At 46.1% G+C, this 17,042-nt stretch overlaps 1 protein-coding gene across 2 annotated transcripts in view; it reads left to right on the forward strand.

The window, feature by feature from the left end:
• Positions 1 to 10,759: 10,759 nt before the first annotated feature.
• Prpsap1 (phosphoribosyl pyrophosphate synthetase associated protein 1) overlaps positions 10,760 to 17,042 on the forward strand; it is a 29,741-nt gene continuing 23,458 nt past the window's right edge. Inside the window, exons 1-3 of one of the 2 annotated variants that reach the window (XM_076870691.1) lie at positions 10,760 to 11,069; positions 14,936 to 14,988; positions 15,414 to 15,503. In XM_076870691.1, coding sequence (XP_076726806.1) covers positions 10,900 to 11,069; positions 14,936 to 14,988; positions 15,414 to 15,503 — 313 coding nt within the window. In that variant the 5' untranslated portion in view covers positions 10,760 to 10,899. The remainder of the gene's footprint in view (positions 11,070 to 14,935; positions 14,989 to 15,413; positions 15,504 to 17,042) is intronic. The other variant, XM_076870692.1, reaches the window with a different exon arrangement.

A 17,042-nucleotide genomic window follows, 5' to 3' on the forward strand; every position in this document is an offset into this window, starting at 1 on the left:
GTAGGGAAAACAGATGCTGGGTTCCAGTTTCCCTCCCCTCTCCCCCTCCCCCCCTCCCCCCTCCTATCCCCCCTCTCTTTCTCTCCCCCACCTCTCCCCACCCACTTCTCCCTCTCTCTTTTGTATTTTTAACATACTGGGGATGGACCTCAGGACCCTGTGCATGCTGGGCAAGTGCTGTCCCCAGCCCTTTTTGTCATTTTATTTTAAGACAGGCTCTCCCTAAGTTTCCCAGGCTGGTCCTGAATTCACAATCCTCCTTCCTCCGCCTTCCATGACAGTGGGACTGCAGACACGCCAGGCTATGCTCCATTCTTTAATAAATTTCATAAAGAACGGGTAACCCATATAACTTCAGAAAAAGTGTAAAAACAGAAATAGAAAAAATGGGTTCCAGTGCCACCATGGAGATGACCACTGTCTACATGACACATGTGCACGTGCACACAGACGTTTTATTTTTACGTAATTGAGATCATTGTATATAGCAGAGATCAACAAAAATTTTCTACGAAGATTCAGTAAATATTTCAGGCTTTGTGGGCTAGACAGTAGATGCAATTACTCAACTCGGCTGATATAGGCCGAAAGCAGTCACAGATGATACCGTGCTGTGTTTTAAGAAACTTGATTCATAACACTGGGGGTGGAAGTGGTGACAAAATGGGAGGGTAGGCACTGGGGGATGACTTTGAAAATATTTTGTGGCCTGGGAATGTGGCTCAGTGGTACAGGGCTTGTCCAGCACGCTTGAGGCCCTTCATTCTATTCCCAGCAGCATTAAAAAAAAAAAAAAAAAAAAAATCCTTTGTAATAGACATCAGTTTTCCTCCAGGATACTTCAAAATTCATGACATGATTCATTATTCTGTTAGTCAAAATCAGATTGTCAAAGGACTAAATTTCTGCAAGTTTAGTTCCTGATCTAATTGAGTTTTATTAGTGATTCATGAATGTGGCAGCGTCCCATCTATGAAAGAGAAGGGTGTTTTCCATTGAGTTAAGCAGAAGAGGTGGGTTTCATAGGTAAAGAAAGGGCTGCAAAAAGCAGAAATAAGGAACAACAACAACAACAACAACAAAAAAGCCAGAGTGATCATTTCAAATCACTTTCTTTATGGTGTTAAAGCAGAAGGGACTTCCTTAACTTGCTTAGGTTGACCACGTTCCTTCTGATTGGTTGCTGTGAAAAATCTCTGTCTTGCAGGACACTGTGGTGCACACCTGCAATCCCAGCAACTTGGGAGGCTGAGGCAGGAGGACTGCAAGTTCAAAGCCAGTCTCAGCAATTTAGCAAGGCCTTAAGCAACTTAGCAAGACCCTGTCTCAAATTAAAAAAAAATAAAAAATAAAAAGGACTGGGGATGTGGCTTAGTGGTTAGGAGTCCCTGGGTTCAATCCCTTGTACAAACCGCCCCCCCCCTTCCCTTCCTGTTAGCTCTCTCTTTGTTCATACTGCCCTATTTTTTTTTTAATATTTATTTTTCTTTTTCTTTTTTTTTATTTATTTTTTTTGGCGGACACAACATCTTTGTTTGTATGTGGTGCTGAGGATCGAACCCGGGCCGCACGCATGCCAGGCTAGCGCGCTACTGCTTGAGCCACATCCCCAGCCCCATACTGCCCTATTTTAAAGTTAAGTTTCCTTTAAAAAAATTTATTTTTTAGTTGTACACAATACCTTTATTTTATTTCTTTATCTTTATGTGGTGCTGAGGGTCGAACTCAGGGCCTCGCTCATGCTAGGTGAGTGCTCTACTGCTGAGCCACAACCCCAGCCCTCAGTTTCCTTATATAACACAAATAACACGTTCTGTTTTGGTCTGGTCTGTTGGAGGCTAGTGCAGAAGCTCTGTCCAAACAATAGCCTCCCATAAATTTTATTTAACAAGATTAAATTTGGCCAGGTGCGGTGGCTATACCTGTAATCCCAGGTACTCGGGAGGCTAAGACAGGAGGATGGCAAGTTCAAGGCTAGCTTGAGCAATTTAGCGAGAACACACCTAAAATAAAAAATTTTTAAAGGTCTGGCAGAATGTTTACCTAGCATGCACAAGACCCCAGGTTTATCCTGGAAAAAAAATTACATTTGACTCCAAGTCCCCATGTGCTAGAATTGATAAATAAAAGAGCCCCATCACCCCCACCATCCCTACTCACACTGCCACCAAACCCTGAGCTTCAGGAAGACCTTCTGGTCTTCCACTTCTCCTGATTCCTCTGAGGGTCCTCAGGCACTGACTACGTGCCCCACCTGCCAATCTGCACCATCTCTACAACCTGGGAAGACTCCTCTCTCTCCAGAGCTGGGGTACCCAGGAACACTCCAGTTGTTTGTCTTTGGGAATTTAGACTTTTATTGAAATATCAAGTCCCTGGGACATGCCCCTGTGTGTGTTCTCTTTCTCTTGAGACATGCAGGAAAATGCAACTCAGATAATTTCTAAAACAGGTTATCTTATCACTTTGTTTATGCAATATTACATTACAATCAATGTTATTTTATGAACAAGTCATCAATGATTCTTTAAAAAGCTAACTTTGATGACTGCCAAGTACTGCATTGTGTAGAGGGATCATATTTATTTAGCTGTCCTGTTATTCTTGGGCATTCAGGTTACTTCTAATTCTTCTTGTAGCTAAATTGAGTAGCTGCTCCTTAGGCTCAATGCATTGAGAAATGAGCTGTTATATCTTCTCTTCTCCAAGGGACCCAGCAATGGTGCTATGCACGGGGTGCTGCCAGGGGGCCACACAGCACAGATATTGCAAAGTGGTTTGAGTATCAGCTGCTTCTGGGGATGAGGACATGGCTCTCTTGGGGAAAGACAAACCAGGCCACTGTGAAGCCCACCTGTCAGGCAGAACATAGAGGTGTGATATTGTAGCCAGGCCCAATCTGACTGTCTGTTTATACTGCTGCAAAATACCACTGACTGGCTAGCTTAAATAACAAAAACTTGTTTTGCCCAGTTCTGGAGGGCTCTCTTCTGGTGGCAGACAGCCATCTTCTCACTGTATTCTCACATGGCAGTCAGAGGAAGCTCTGCTGTCTTTTCCTCTTCTCATAAGGGCTCTAATGCCTTCATGAGGCTCCACCCACACTCAGCCCCAATTACCTCCCAACAGCCCCATCTCCTAATATTGCCAATCCCCGGTAGGATTTCAACGTATGAATTTTGGAAGGACACAAACCTCCAGTCCATGACCATCAGCCAGCCTGAGGCATCCCATTATAGTTGAAAGCCTGTCCTCATACTTCTATGTCCCGGGGGAAGGGGGTATTCTAGTGGGCACGGACCCTGTAATAGGTTCACATGGCACCTTCTCGTGCAGCTTAAGGACGACTGTGGTGGAGACCAAATGCTCTCCCTTATTCCAGGGCATGGACTTGTCCAGGTGGAGACAGCGGTTCTCAGCTTCCTTTGCAGCCAGGCTGACCCAGGGACTGAGTTTTGGCAGTGAGATGCCCAGAGGAGTCATCTGTGGCTCCTCCTCACTTCCCTACTCCTCTGCCACGGTGGGAAAGGGGGATGACTGGGGCACTTGGGAAGCGTGTGCTGAGGATAGTGGTATGATGGCACCCCTCCTCCACAGAAAATCTTCCTTAAGCTTCTCCAGAGACCCTCTCCATAATTGTTCTTAGACTACCAGCAAAATTTTCTGCAAAAGAGTTTTCAGGGGGAAGGTGTGTTTACAAAAGCAGACTGCCATGGGTAAGGGGGACAAGGCCTCTAGCCTTGGACTGGAGCCTTCACTGAGGTGTTTACATTTCAAAAGAAAGTAGGTAGATCCTAGGGAAAGTGTGTGGTGCAAATTAGGTTCCTTGGAAACCAGCTGGCTGAAAAGTAAGGGGAACTCTCCCTTTCCCAGGCACTGGTTTTTCCAGGGGGTGTCCTTGGGTTACTTTTAAATCCAGGCCTGAGTTGATTGCCCAGAACAGTAGAAAAAAACCTACTTTTATGTGGACTTTTGCAGATTGTGAGCCTCTGAGCTCCCTCTCCCCCTACACACTGAGTATAAAGTTCTAAACATTTCTGCACTCAGCATTCAGAGGAATGAATTGATTTAGGCAAAAGCCTTCCTCTGGACCTGGCTGCAGCCAATAAACCTGCTAATTCCTCAAGGTCCAGCCTCTTCTGCCCTAAACAGTGGAGCCTCCCATACCTGGATCCCTGGATGACTTCCTGGAGCAGAGCCTGCCTACTTACTCCGACAAAAGAAGAAACGCAGGTGTTCTTTAAGTCCTCCCTACGTTATGAGGTCTTTCTGATACTGCAATTTGTCCTTGGCCTTCACTAAATAAGACATAGGCCTGCAAATTGTTTTTATTTTATTGTTTTAACTATTTATTCTTAAGGTTTTTAGGTGGACACCTTTATTTTACATTTATGTGGTGCTTATCGAACCCAGTGCCTCCCGCATGCTAGGTGAGCGCTCTACTACTGAGCCACAACCCCAGCCCCTGTGAATTATTTTATTACAGTGAGATTTATTTAAAAAAAAAAAAAAAAAAAAAAGAAAGAGTTCAGTGGGGGAAAAAGAAAAGTTACCAGTCAGGGTCCAACTAGGAAAAGAGAAATCACTCAGGGTATTTAACACAGAACAGAGGGAATTTAATGTAGGCAATTGGTCGTACAGGTATTGGAAAAGGCTGAGAAGCCAAACAGCAGACAAGCAGAGGATGCGGAAAGCATGGGGGAGGTGCAGTTCATGCTCAGGATATTGTCCAGGGAAGATTAAAGGAAGAAATGTCCCAGTTTCCTTCTCCTCCCACCCCAATCTCCTTCCAGCATCTCTTATTGGCCAAAGTGGGCCAGAAGAAGCTGATGCAGAACCTGGAACATTCAGGCTTCAGGGATCAGCCTTCGGTCATCCAGAGAATGAGGTGTATGATTCTGAAGACAAAGAAGTGGGTTCACTTGCGAAACCCACAAACATGTGCTGAGTTCCTGCTCTGTATCGGGCCCTGGATCAGATGCTAGGGAACACCGATTTATAGCCTGGCACATAAAGAAGGGGCAATCTTGGGGACTAAGCCCTCTGTGTAGGATCAGCCACCATCTCCAGCTAGACAGTGTCAGAATTGAATTGAGTTAGTGGACATCCCGCTACAGAATTACTTGCTTGTTGGTGGGAAGACCCCATACCTTTTCAGGTCACAGAGGTCTTCCCTGTGGATTATAGCAGAAGAAAACTGTTGTTATTGTTGTTGTTGCATTTTCCTATGGGACAGGATGACAAGCCAAGACCTTGCAATCCTGTAGGCAGTTTTGTTTTTATTCTAAAGGCAACAGGGTTTTAGGTGGAGTCCTAATGGGTTTCTGTGCAGATGGAGCTCACTCCGGCCCAAGGGTGCAGAATGGATATAAGGTATTTCCCATACCTGTTGGATCATCATGGTCAGGAACATAGGTTCAGGTCTCCCAGGTGATTCTCACATCTGCAGGGGAGGGAGATCCTACAAAGGACAGAACCCCTCAGTGAGAACCTGGTGGTCCTAGCAAGAGACCTGCAAAGGGGTGAAGGGGATGGGATGGGTCCCACAAGAGACAAAACCCGTTTGTTAACCCATTATAGAACCTCCTTGCCCTGTCTCCCCTTTTTATTTTGTTACCTTCTCTGTCAGGGAGAATAGTGGTCCCCCAGAGATGAAAGATGTTGGTGTCCTAACTTCACGGGTGTAAGTTCAGGATCTTGGTGGGGACCAGAGGCAGAGGAGTGGGGGGGAGGCTCTGGGGAAGGTTGACCCAGGGGTACTAAGTTATAGCTAGGTAGGTAGGAGCAAGAAGTTCCTGGGGGCTGAGGTTGTGGCTCAGCGGTAGAGCACTTACCTAGCACACATGAGGCTCTAGGTTCATTCCTCAGCACCACATAAAAATAAATAAATAAAGGTATTGTGTCCAACTACAATTAAATTTTTTTTTTTTTTTAAAAAAAAGAAGTTCTGCTGTGCTATTGCACAGTAGGATGAGTATGGATGACAATAATGTACCATACATTTTGAAAACTAGAAAAAGGATTTTGAAAGTTTTTACCATAAAGAACTGATAAATGTTTGAGTAGATAGATATGTTTAACCTGATTTAAACATTACATAATGTAAACCTGTATCAAAACATCATTTGTCCCATTGATTATTATGTATACAGGCATCAGTTAAAAATAAATTTTATTTAAAAAATGTTAAGGATTGTCACCAGCCATCAGTGGGCTGTGGGTGCACTATGTGGCACATAGTAGCCTCTAGAGGGGATGAATCTGGTATTGGGAACTCCCTGGTGCACTCCCCACAGAGACTGACTGCCTGGTGCAGAGGAACTTCTGCCTCAAGCTCTGCCTGAAATCCCACACAGCACCTGAGATGGATGTGATTGCCAAGATGTCAATCAACCTGCTGACTGCTGAGATATCACAAAGCAAGACTCTGCCCTCAAAACCTTACCCCTGCCTTTGATGTTACCCCTTAAATAAACTACAGGAGCCAATTTGTCTTTGTCTAGTTTAAGAACCCATGTGGACTAGCTCTATCAGGGATTCACTTTTGTAAATATATTTCTGATTGTTGGTGTTTATTATTTGTTAATTATTTGAGATATTAAGATTTAGGGTGGCTATTTTGGGTGGCTTAGATTTCTCTGGGCAGAAGAACCCCCCCAATGATATGCTGGCCATCTTGCCCTCCCAAAAAAGGATCTTGAGATGGGGAGCCTATCCTGGATTACCATGGATTAGCTTTCCATTGCTATGGCCCAAAACACCCGACACAAACAACCCAAAGGCCCAGCTTGGCGGCATAAGCCTGAAATCCAGCTAGTTGGGAGGCTGAGGCAGGAGGTTCTCAAGTGTGAGGCTAGCTTCAGCAACTTAGTGAGACCCTGTCTCAAAATAAAAAAATAAAAAGGGCTGGGGGGATGTGGCTCAGTGGTAGAGCACCCCTGGGTTCTATCTCCAGTACAAACAAAAAAAAACAAAACAACTGAAGGAAAGACTTACTTTGGCTCTCTGCTTCAGAGGTCTTAGTCTTGGTCAGCTGGCTCCATTGCTCTGGGCCCGAGGTGAGGCAGATTATCATGGCCCAAAGGGGTGGTGGAGGAAAGCTGCTCTGCTCAGGGCAGTTAGGAAGCCGAGGGTTGAGGGGAGAGAAGGAGAGGAAGGGTCCAGGACAAGACATATTCCTCCCACCTACTTCCCAGTGACCTACTTCCTCCAAGCAGGCTCCCCTGTCTACACTTCCCACCTCTTCCCAGTAATGCCATCAAATGTGAAGTCCTCAAGGGGTTAATCTGTCAATGAGCTCAGACCTAAAATCCCCACCTCTGAACGCTGCTGCAATGGGGACCAAGCCGTCAACTCAGGAACTTTTCAGGGACATTATATATCCAAACCATAACAATCTAATTTGGTCTAATGTAGCACAAGGGTCCTTATCAGAGCATGATGGTCTGTTACTAATTATTTTTAAAAGTATATGTCAGGTCGGTGGCAGTGACTTAAGACAAGGCAGCTGTGCGGGAAAGGAACATCAATCAGGCACCAAAAGCCTGTCAATCAGTGGGATCTCCTGGGTAATGCCTGTGGATCAGCAAGACCTCCTGACCAATCCTGGATCTCAATCAGTGTCCCCCCCCCCCCCCCCACCAACTCCAGCAGGACAAGGGACTCTAAAAACACCTTTTCCTGTCCCAAGCTCTTCCCTTCCTGCCTAAGCCCCATAAAATTCCAGTCTGGTCGAGCTCCAGAGTGGTTTCTCCTCAGATCCTTCTCCTGTCCACTCTGTGGGTCTGATTGATTTCTGTCCAGGAGTGATATCTCAAATAAAGCCTCTTTTGGCAGTCCTTTTAAATCTGCCTCCCGGGCTGGGGATGTGGCTCAAGCGGTAGCTCGCCTGGTATGCATGCGGCCCGGTTTCACACCCTTCGAGGAAATGGAGGGTTCGATCCTCAGCACCACATACAAAGAAAGATGTTGGGTCTGCCGAGAACTAAAAAATAAATATTAAAATTCTCTAAAAAAAAAAAAAAAAATCTGCCTCCTTTGGTTGCTGCCCCCCTTGCCTGATCTCACAGTATATATATAATAAAATTTTATACACACACACACACAAATATTTATTTGGTTTGGTACCAGGAATTGAACCTGGAGGTACTTAATCACTGAGCCACATCCTCAGCCCTATTTTGTATTTTATTTAGAGAGAGGGTCTCACTGAGTTGCTAGGTGTTTCGTCTTTGCTGAGGCTGGCTTTGAACTCATGATCCTCCTGCCTCAACCTCCTGAGCCACTGGGATTACAGGTGTGTGCCACTGTGCCTGGCTGTATTTATTTTTAATTGACACAGTGATAGTACATACTTATGGGGTACGATGTAACATTTGAAGAATACAATGTGTAAATTAGGGCAACTGGTGTATATATCATATTAGACATTTTCGGGGCTACTAAATTTCCTTATTTAAAGGAATGTTACAAATTAAAGGACTTTAGTGGATGTTTTGGAACAACTGATGGAAAAGGTAACCCTGACAAGCATGCACTGCCTTGGTGGCCAGGGCAATCACTTGGTGGTCTGAGGCTTAGCTCTTCTTGTTACTGTCAAAGAGATATTCTGTCATGCCTGATTCCAGGCCCTTGTCTTCTGCAAGTTGGCTACATGGTTACCCAGTTCTTGATGAACTTCATTTCCACATTCAGGTAACGAGTCTCAATGAAGTCACACGAGCAGCGGTCACTTCTGTCAGTGGCCAGTGTGTGGTCCCAGTAGTGACTGATTCACACTTTTTCCAAGTGTGAGACACATTCCAGTGCATCCCCCCCGCTCTCCTGGTCTGGTTTCTTGACATCCTTGACATCTAGTTTCTGGACTCTGCTACCTCCTTGGTTCTGCAGCCCCCTCAGTTTCTCTGCATGCCCCTCCCGCCATGAGACTGGTGAAGAGAACATGTGGCCAAGTGCTTCAAGGCCACACTCAAGGTAGCAAGATACTGACTCTCCAGGAACACGCCTCCGAGCTTTATTGTTTTGTTGGGTTGGGAACATTCAAACTCCTCTCTATTACACTACTGGTTTTGGAGATGGAGGGTGGAGACCATGAGCTGAGGAATGAGAGTGGCTTCTACAAAGTGGAAAAGGCCAGGGTGTGCTGTCCCCTACCCCACCCCTTCAGAAGGAGCCCAGCCCTGATTTTTGGACTTCTGACCTCCAGAACTATAAGATCATGAATTTTTGTTTGTGGTTACTGTTACTGCAGCAATAGGAAATAGATGTGCCTCTAACATCCTTTATAATTTTACTTGCTTATTAGAATGGATTTTTATTTTTATTATCATTATTTTTTTAATCTTTTCCCTGCTATAAAGTTTCCCAAGGGTAGGGATTTTAGTCTTTTTTCTCACTGAAAAAGCTGAGCACCCAATATGGCCCTGGCAAACAGTAGGTGCTCAGTGTGTATTAACGTTCAGATGAGGGATGGGAATGTAGCCCAGTTGGTAGAGTGCTTGCCTCACATGCACAAGGCCCGGGGTTCAATCCCCTGCAGTGTGTGTGTGTGTGTGTGTGTGTGTGTGTGCGCGCGCGCGCGCGCGAGCGCGGGCACACAGGTTTTAAAAGGCAACAAGCTTTCTGTCTGCGTCCATGTTTGCAATGGTTACTAATTTGGTCTAAGTTGACCACCCCATGCTTTGTTTCCATCAAGGGGGTGAGTGGGCCAGTAATTTTGAAGACCCAGCCAAAATAGGGGCCAGATTGTAGCAGATCCCAGGGCCCTTCCATTTCCAAATCCCGAAATTTCAAGTGTCACGACAGGCTGAGTCATCATCTTGTTGTTCCTTTAGGTCCTCTGTCACAATAGGCTGACCTTCTCAGAGATGGTAGTGTCAATGAGCAAGAGCAAGACCCCCCATCCCCTCCAGGTGGTGGGGCAGCCATAACTAGTGGTTCCACTTTCCTTTCCTTTTGGACGGTACTGAATAAGCACCCACAGCCTGCGGGAGAAATGCGAAGCAGTAAGCAATACCTATCTTGCTGTTGCGCTTAGTTGAGTAGACAGACGTGCACAAAGGTAAATGAAAATACAAACCACTACACGCAGTGCAGGCCTGCAGGCTGGGGGGTTTATGGTGGTTGAGGTGATGGTGCATGAGGATGCAGAGGGTCTTTGAGGGACCGGAGCACAGGGAAGGGGAACAAGGGGGGCTGCGGTGATTGGGACAAGTGTGAGAGCCAAGACCCTCAGGAGCCTTTGACACGTCCAGGGAACCTTGCCTTACAAGGCCAGAGTGCGCGGAAACCTCAAACGCCAGGCTCAGGAGCAGACCAGCTTTGCGGCGTTTTAGAATTCTAGTCCCCAAATTGGCGTTTACTCCGCCCTCCACTTTTCAAATAAATCTCAGTTGTGCGCACGCGCCTCGCCAACGCGGAGCTAGCTCATTTACTTCCATGGGGGCAGACATTTTTGATTCTGGCAGAAAAGTTGAAAGCTGGGGACATTATTAACCTGAATGCACTACTCAGCAGGGTAGGGGAGCTAGAACTCCTCCGAGAGCGGCAAAAACAAGCGGCGGAGAGAGCAGTGATGCGTCTGTCGGCAGAACAGGCTCCAAAGCGTCGCCGCTGCCCTGCCCTCACCAGATATGGCGGCGGTGGGGGCGCTCTAGCCGGCACCTCGCGGGCTGCCGGGGCGAGCCCTTCAGGGGGCGTGGCCGGGCGTTCGGCTGGGAGGGGCGGCGCGCTGGGCTCGACGGGAGCGGCCCAGGAGCACGGCCCGAGGGCGGGATTTCGCCCCTCTCGCGCGCTCCGCGGCGCGTCCCGTAGCCCTACGCCGACTCGCCGCCGCGGCCGTCACAACCGCTCCGGGTTCTGCCCCGCGTGGGCGGCTGCCACCGCGCCTCGGGCCGGACGATGCCCAAGAAGCTGCTGCTGCTGCCCCCACTGTCCGCGTGCTCGGCCTTCCGCGCCCCGGGAGCCCGCCCCGCCGCTGCGCCGGCCATGAACGCCGCCCGCACCGGCTACCGCGTCTTCTCGGCCAACTCCACGGCCGCCTGCACCGAGCTGGCCAAGCGCATCACCGAGTAAGCGCGCGGCAGGCCGGCTGCCTGCTCCTCGGCGCCCGGCGGGGCAGCCGCAGGCCCTCGCAGCCCCGCAGCCCGGCCCCGGAGAACGGGCCGCCTCCCCATCCCCGGCGCCGGGGGCGTTGCTGAGCCCGGGGGCGCGGCGCGTCAGGGCGCGGCCCCGCTCCGCGGCCGGAGCTGCCCCCCGGAGCTGATCGCCGCTGTCCCTGGGCTCCGAGCGAGACGGGGTGGGGGTTGTGTCGGGCCACACACCGAGGGTGTGCGGAGGGCAGGGAGAAGGGGCACCTCTGGGAGCGCGTTGGCCGGGCCTGGGCGGAGCAGAGATAGGCCTGACCGTGCTCTCTAAGGCGGCTTGAGGTTGGAGCTTTCAAGTCAAGCCTTCGCCCATCTGAGCCTGTGGCCTCAAGTGGCTTTTGGGTCTGACAGCTCTGAATACCTTCCCTGGCTTCTTGCCACTTACCAACTCTGTGACCTGGAGCAAAAGACTTGGTTTTCCTGAACTTCATTTGTCAAGGGATGATTCTGTCTATTGGACAGGGCTTTTGTGAGCATGACGGTGATAATGAAGATCATCAGATACATAGCAGAGCAGGGGCTCCAAGTGGCCCTCTGATAATAACCTGTTTTCTAAGCCCAGACTTCTAATGGGAAGAACCTTACAGGAAGAACCCTTTCCAAACAAACTTGTTAGGAATATAAACATAAAACGAATAGTTTGTCTTGCAATATTTAGTCATTTTCACATTTTTTAAACACCTTTATTTACTTTTAGTGGTGCTGAGGATCCGAACCCAGAGCCTCTCGTGGTAGGCGAGCGCTCTATCTCAGAGCCACAATCCCAGGCCCAGTCATTTTCACATTTTAAACAGTTTAAGTTAGGTTTCCTGGGTGAATTCTCAGGGCTGGGGACAGTTGCATTCATAATGTTGTAAAATTCTAGATGGAATTGTAGAGGAAAACAAAACTTAACACTTTTTTCAGCTGTTTTTCAGTTGGAGTTTTGAGATTGGAAGAGTGTTAAGAAACAGTTGTTTTGCAGTCTACTACCTTCTGTTTCTAAGCCCCTATTATTTGTCTTATTGAGGCCAACTAAAACACTAACTTTAAACCTGAAGGTTGTGTTTGTTTACATTGGGTCAGATTTACCACACATGACCTTGCCTGAGAAGCTAAGAGAGAAGGGCACATTTAAAGACAGTGGTTTTTGTTTGTTTTTAATGTTAGATTCTTCTCTGCCATGTTCTAGAAAGGTTTGAAGTCACTGTAAATAACAAATATTTGTAAATACTTATTTGCTTTATATATTGTTTCTAGTAGCATTGTGTGTGTATATACTTTATAATATTTTTTTTGGTCTGGGTCAAACCCAGGGCCTTCCACATGCTGAGCAAGCTCTCTATCACTGGGTTACAACCCCATCCTCTCCAAAACATTTTATTTGAAGAAAGAGTTTTGCCACTAAACAGGGTTTGAAGATGACTGACCTTTGAGGTTATCATATTTTATTTCCTGATTCTTTTCAGCTCTGAATTCAACCAAGGATCTTTGACCCCAACCCACCCGCCCTGGATTGAAGCTGGTGTACTCTACCATGAACTATGGCCCCAGCTCTTTTTATTTTTTGAGACAGGATTTCACTAAGTTGCGAGGCTGGAAAATTTGTTGTCCTCCTGCCTCAGCCTCCCAAGTAGCTGGAATTGCAGGTGTGTGCCACTGTGCCCAGCCAAGGAATTTCAGATTTTTGGTTAATGCACTTTAATCAGCCAAAGAGTTGGGTGCCTTACATTCCCAGAATATATGTTAGAGATATGTTGTACTTACTCCCCAGGTGCCCTGCATCCAGCTTCTACTAGAAGTCTTTTTACATGTATTCCACTATTATAAATTGGGGGGGGGGGGCTGGAGTATTTTTTTTTAAATTTTGTTAAACTATACATAAATTACCTTTTTAACAGTTTTTAATTATACGGTTCAGTGACACTAAGTATTCACAATGTTTGAGCAACTATCACTACCATCCATTTCCAGAACTTTGTCATCCAAACACAGACTCTTTAAAGAGAGAGAGAAAGAATTTTTTTTTTAAATTTTTTTTTTTCTTTTCAGTTTTCGGCGGACACACCATCTTTGTATGTGGTGCTGAGGATCAAACTCGGGCCGCACTTATGCCAGGCAAGCGATCTACCGCTTGAGCCAATCCCCAGCCCAAACACAGACTCTTTATGTGCTCACGAAATACTTACTCCCATTCTCCCAGAACCCAGGATCTTAGTACATGCAAGGCAAGCACTCTACCAACTGAACTATATCCCCAGCCCACCCCTGGTAATCTCTATTCTGCTTTCCGTCTGTGAATCTACCTGTTCTAGGTACTGCCTATTGAATGGGATCATGCAATATCTATCCTTTTGTGTCCAGCTTATTTTACTTGGATTTTTTTCAAGTTTCATTTGTGATTTCGCACATATTAGAGCTTCATCCTAGAGACTGGTGAGGTTCTGTTGTATGCATGAACCTGGCTGGAATGGTTTTAAATAGATTCTACCCTTGTGACATATAACATATCCAGGCAAGATTCATACTACATATGGTTAATGGCACTAAAGTTCCTTTTCATCTATATGTCTTTTTTTTTTTAATATTTTATTGGTTGTCAACGGATCTTTATTTGTTTGCACGTGGTGCTGAGAATCAAACCCAGTGCCTTACACACGCTAGGCAAACGCTCTGCTACTGAGCCCCACCCCAGCCCTACAAACCTTTTTTTGTATGTGGTGCTGGGGATTGAACCAGGGCCTTGTTGTTCTAGGCAAGTGCCCTACCATTGAGCTACATCCCCTGCTCTTTTCTTTAATTTTGAGATAGGGACTGATTTAGTTGCTGAGACTGGCTTCAAGTTTGTGATCCTCCTGCCTCAGCCTCCTGAGTTCTTGGGATTACAGGTGTGCATTGTCATGCCGGACTCCATCTATATATAATGCTTTTGACAATTGAGGCATTTATGTGTGACTGTTTTTGAAGTCATTGCTGGTAACCATATATTTGGGAATGATTTTCCAAGACAACTATTGTTCAAAAAACAATGAATCACTGGGCATGGTGGTTTGGGCAGGTAATCCCAGCCATCTGGGAGGCTGACGCAGAAAAATTCCTAGGCCAGCCTAGGCAACTTAGTGAGACCCTATCATAAAATATAAAACAGACTAGGGAGATAGATAGTTCAGAGGTAGTCCACCCTGGGTTCAGTTCCCAGTACTGCAAACAAAATCAGAAAACCAAACCTAACACAGTTGTGCGTGCCTGTAATCCCAGCTACTTGGGCTCTATTTATTTATTTATTTATTTATTTTTGGTAGCAGATATTGAACCCGGGGGTACTTAATCACCAAGCCACATTTTTAAGCCCCACCCCCACTTTAAAAAATATTTTTAGTTGTAGATGGACACAATGTCTTTATTTTTTATGTGCTGAGGATTGAATCCAGTGCCTCACCCAGTGCTCTGCCACTGAGCCACAACCCCAGCAGGAGGATTGCAAGTTTGATGCCAGCCTGAGCAACTTAGATTCTGTCTCAAAATCTAAAAAAGTAAAAGGAGCTGGGGATGTAGCTCAGTGGCAGAGCCTCCTGGAATCAGTTCCTAGTACCACAAATCACAGTGACCCTGATGTTAAATATGGGTTGTGGGCTTTCTCCAGTAAAACTGTTACAAAATGGCACTCTGCTTAGGGAGCAGGGGTGGGGTTTTAGCTTGGGCTTCGGTCTAGTGCCCTCTAGTTACTTTCTGTTAAAACAGATACATGAACTGGATTTGCCTAGGAAGAGAATTCTTAATTGCCTTTTTGTCTTGTTTTATCTGTGCTATAGGCGTCTTGGTGCTGAGTTGGGGAAGTCTGTTGTATACCAGGAGACTAACGGAGGTAAGTTGGTGTTTCCTGATGATCCTGTCTTCCCTGAGCTGTTGAATCAGCTGGCGTGTTTTTAGAGAGTAGAACATGGCAATGCCAGAGGTATACAGACTGTCCTTCTGTGCTTCCCTTGAGATATGACTTCTCCTTCTCTTCCACAGTGTCTCCTTTTCTTTTTTTCCATGATGATGTAAATATTCATCTGTTGTTTTAGAATAAAACAAGGAGACACATAGAATGTTTTTTCTTGTTCATCAGGTTGTAGTTGATAAATACTTTCTACGTTTGTCTCATTTGTCATCAGATGACGTCAAGAGCCATTGGGTGCTAGGTATAATGACTTACTAAAAAATTGTCTTTAAATCTTAAATTTTTTCAAGTCTTCTAGACTCTCACCGTGGGCTGGTGACCCATTTTTGTTTCCCACCTTTGTGCAGAGAACTGTACAAAATTGACAGCACTTGAAGGCGTTTTGTGGTGGCCAGTGTTCTCTCAGTGCTGGATCAGAAACGTCCCCGTGGGGCCAGGTATTTCAGATTATACTGCTCCTATTAATTGCAAAGGCAAATTAGTATATAATAATTTGAGATTGTTTCTACAAAATTGAAAGACTAGGTACATGACTCTCTGCTTCCCTTTCTTTTTCTAAGATGTGACTATAACTGACTTAAGTAGCTTGAGGAAGAGTTACCAGGACAGTGACAATGGGGTCTAAGCTGGCCAAGCACTGCAGAAGGAACATGGAATGGAGTTCAGTGGGTTGTTGTGTGGAAGGCATGTGTTCCCAGACGTGGATAAGTCACTTGTGGATTTTTGTTTGTTTGTTTGTTTTTTCATGGTTGTAGATGACCAGAATGCCTTTATTTGTTTACTTTTATGTGGCACTGAGGATTGAACCCAGTGCCTCACACAAGCTAGGCAAGTGCTCTGCCGCTGAGCTCCAGCCCAGCCCTCACTTGTGTTTTAATTTACCACCTGGCACCTTTCACCTGGCTTCTACACTTAGCAACTTTTTACTTGGTGACTCTATTTATTTATTTATTTTTGGTAGCAGATATTGAACCCCGGGGTACTTAATCACCAAGCCATATTCTTTTTTTTTAAAGATAGAGGGAGAGAGAGAGAGAATGAGAGAGAATTTTTTAATATTTATTTTTTAGTTTTCGGAGGACACAACATCTTTGTTTGTATGTGGTGCTGAGGATCGAACCTGGGCCGCACGCATGCCAGGCGAGCGCGCTACCGCTTGAGCCACATCCCCAGCCCCCCAAGCCACATTCTTAAGCGCCACCCCCCTTTAAAAAATATTTTTAGTTGTAGATGGACACGATGTCTTTATTTATTTTTTATGTGGTTCTGAGGATTGAATCCAGTGCCTCACCCAGTGCTTTCCCACTGAGCCACAACCCCAGCCTCCCTAGCCTTTTCAGTTCTTATTTTTGAGTCAGGATCTTGCTGAATTGCTGAGTCTGACTTTGAACTTGTGATCCTCCTGAGCTGCAGGGATTATAGGCATAGTTATGGTGTAATGGGTGATTTTAGGACTTTATCTACTGCCAGGGAATTCAGAGATTTAAAATCTGAAGCTGAATGTGGGTGGGTCTCCAGCTTAAATCATAGTGTTACATTTGGGGGTCTCATGAGATGAAGCACTTGGGGAGGAGAAATGAGTAAGGAAAACCCTTTCCCACCCTTCCCTCATGATGGGTTGTGTGCCTCATGGTCTCTCTGGAGCCATAGCTTCCGGTGACCTTCCTGTTTCATTTCCTGCCTCTCTCATCCACTCTCTTCACCTCTATTGGTAGTTATTTATTATTATCATTTTTTGAGGGTGCTCAGGATTGAACCCAGGCCTCCTGTGTGTCCGGCAGGCAGTCTCCCACTGAGCTACACCCTTAGCCCTTTCTGTTCTTTAGCCCTTTCAATTCTTGATGAATTGCTTAGACTGGCCTTGAATTTGCAATCCACCTGCCTCAGCCTCCTAAGTAGCTGGTATTTCCACCAGGGTATTTCTAAAATGGAAATATTGTTGACTTATTACTCCTTCCTTATTACACTTTATCTAA

The sequence above is a fragment of the Callospermophilus lateralis genome, chromosome 11 (genome assembly GCF_048772815.1).
Source record: "Callospermophilus lateralis isolate mCalLat2 chromosome 11, mCalLat2.hap1, whole genome shotgun sequence".
Taxonomy (NCBI): Eukaryota; Metazoa; Chordata; class Mammalia; order Rodentia; family Sciuridae; genus Callospermophilus; species Callospermophilus lateralis.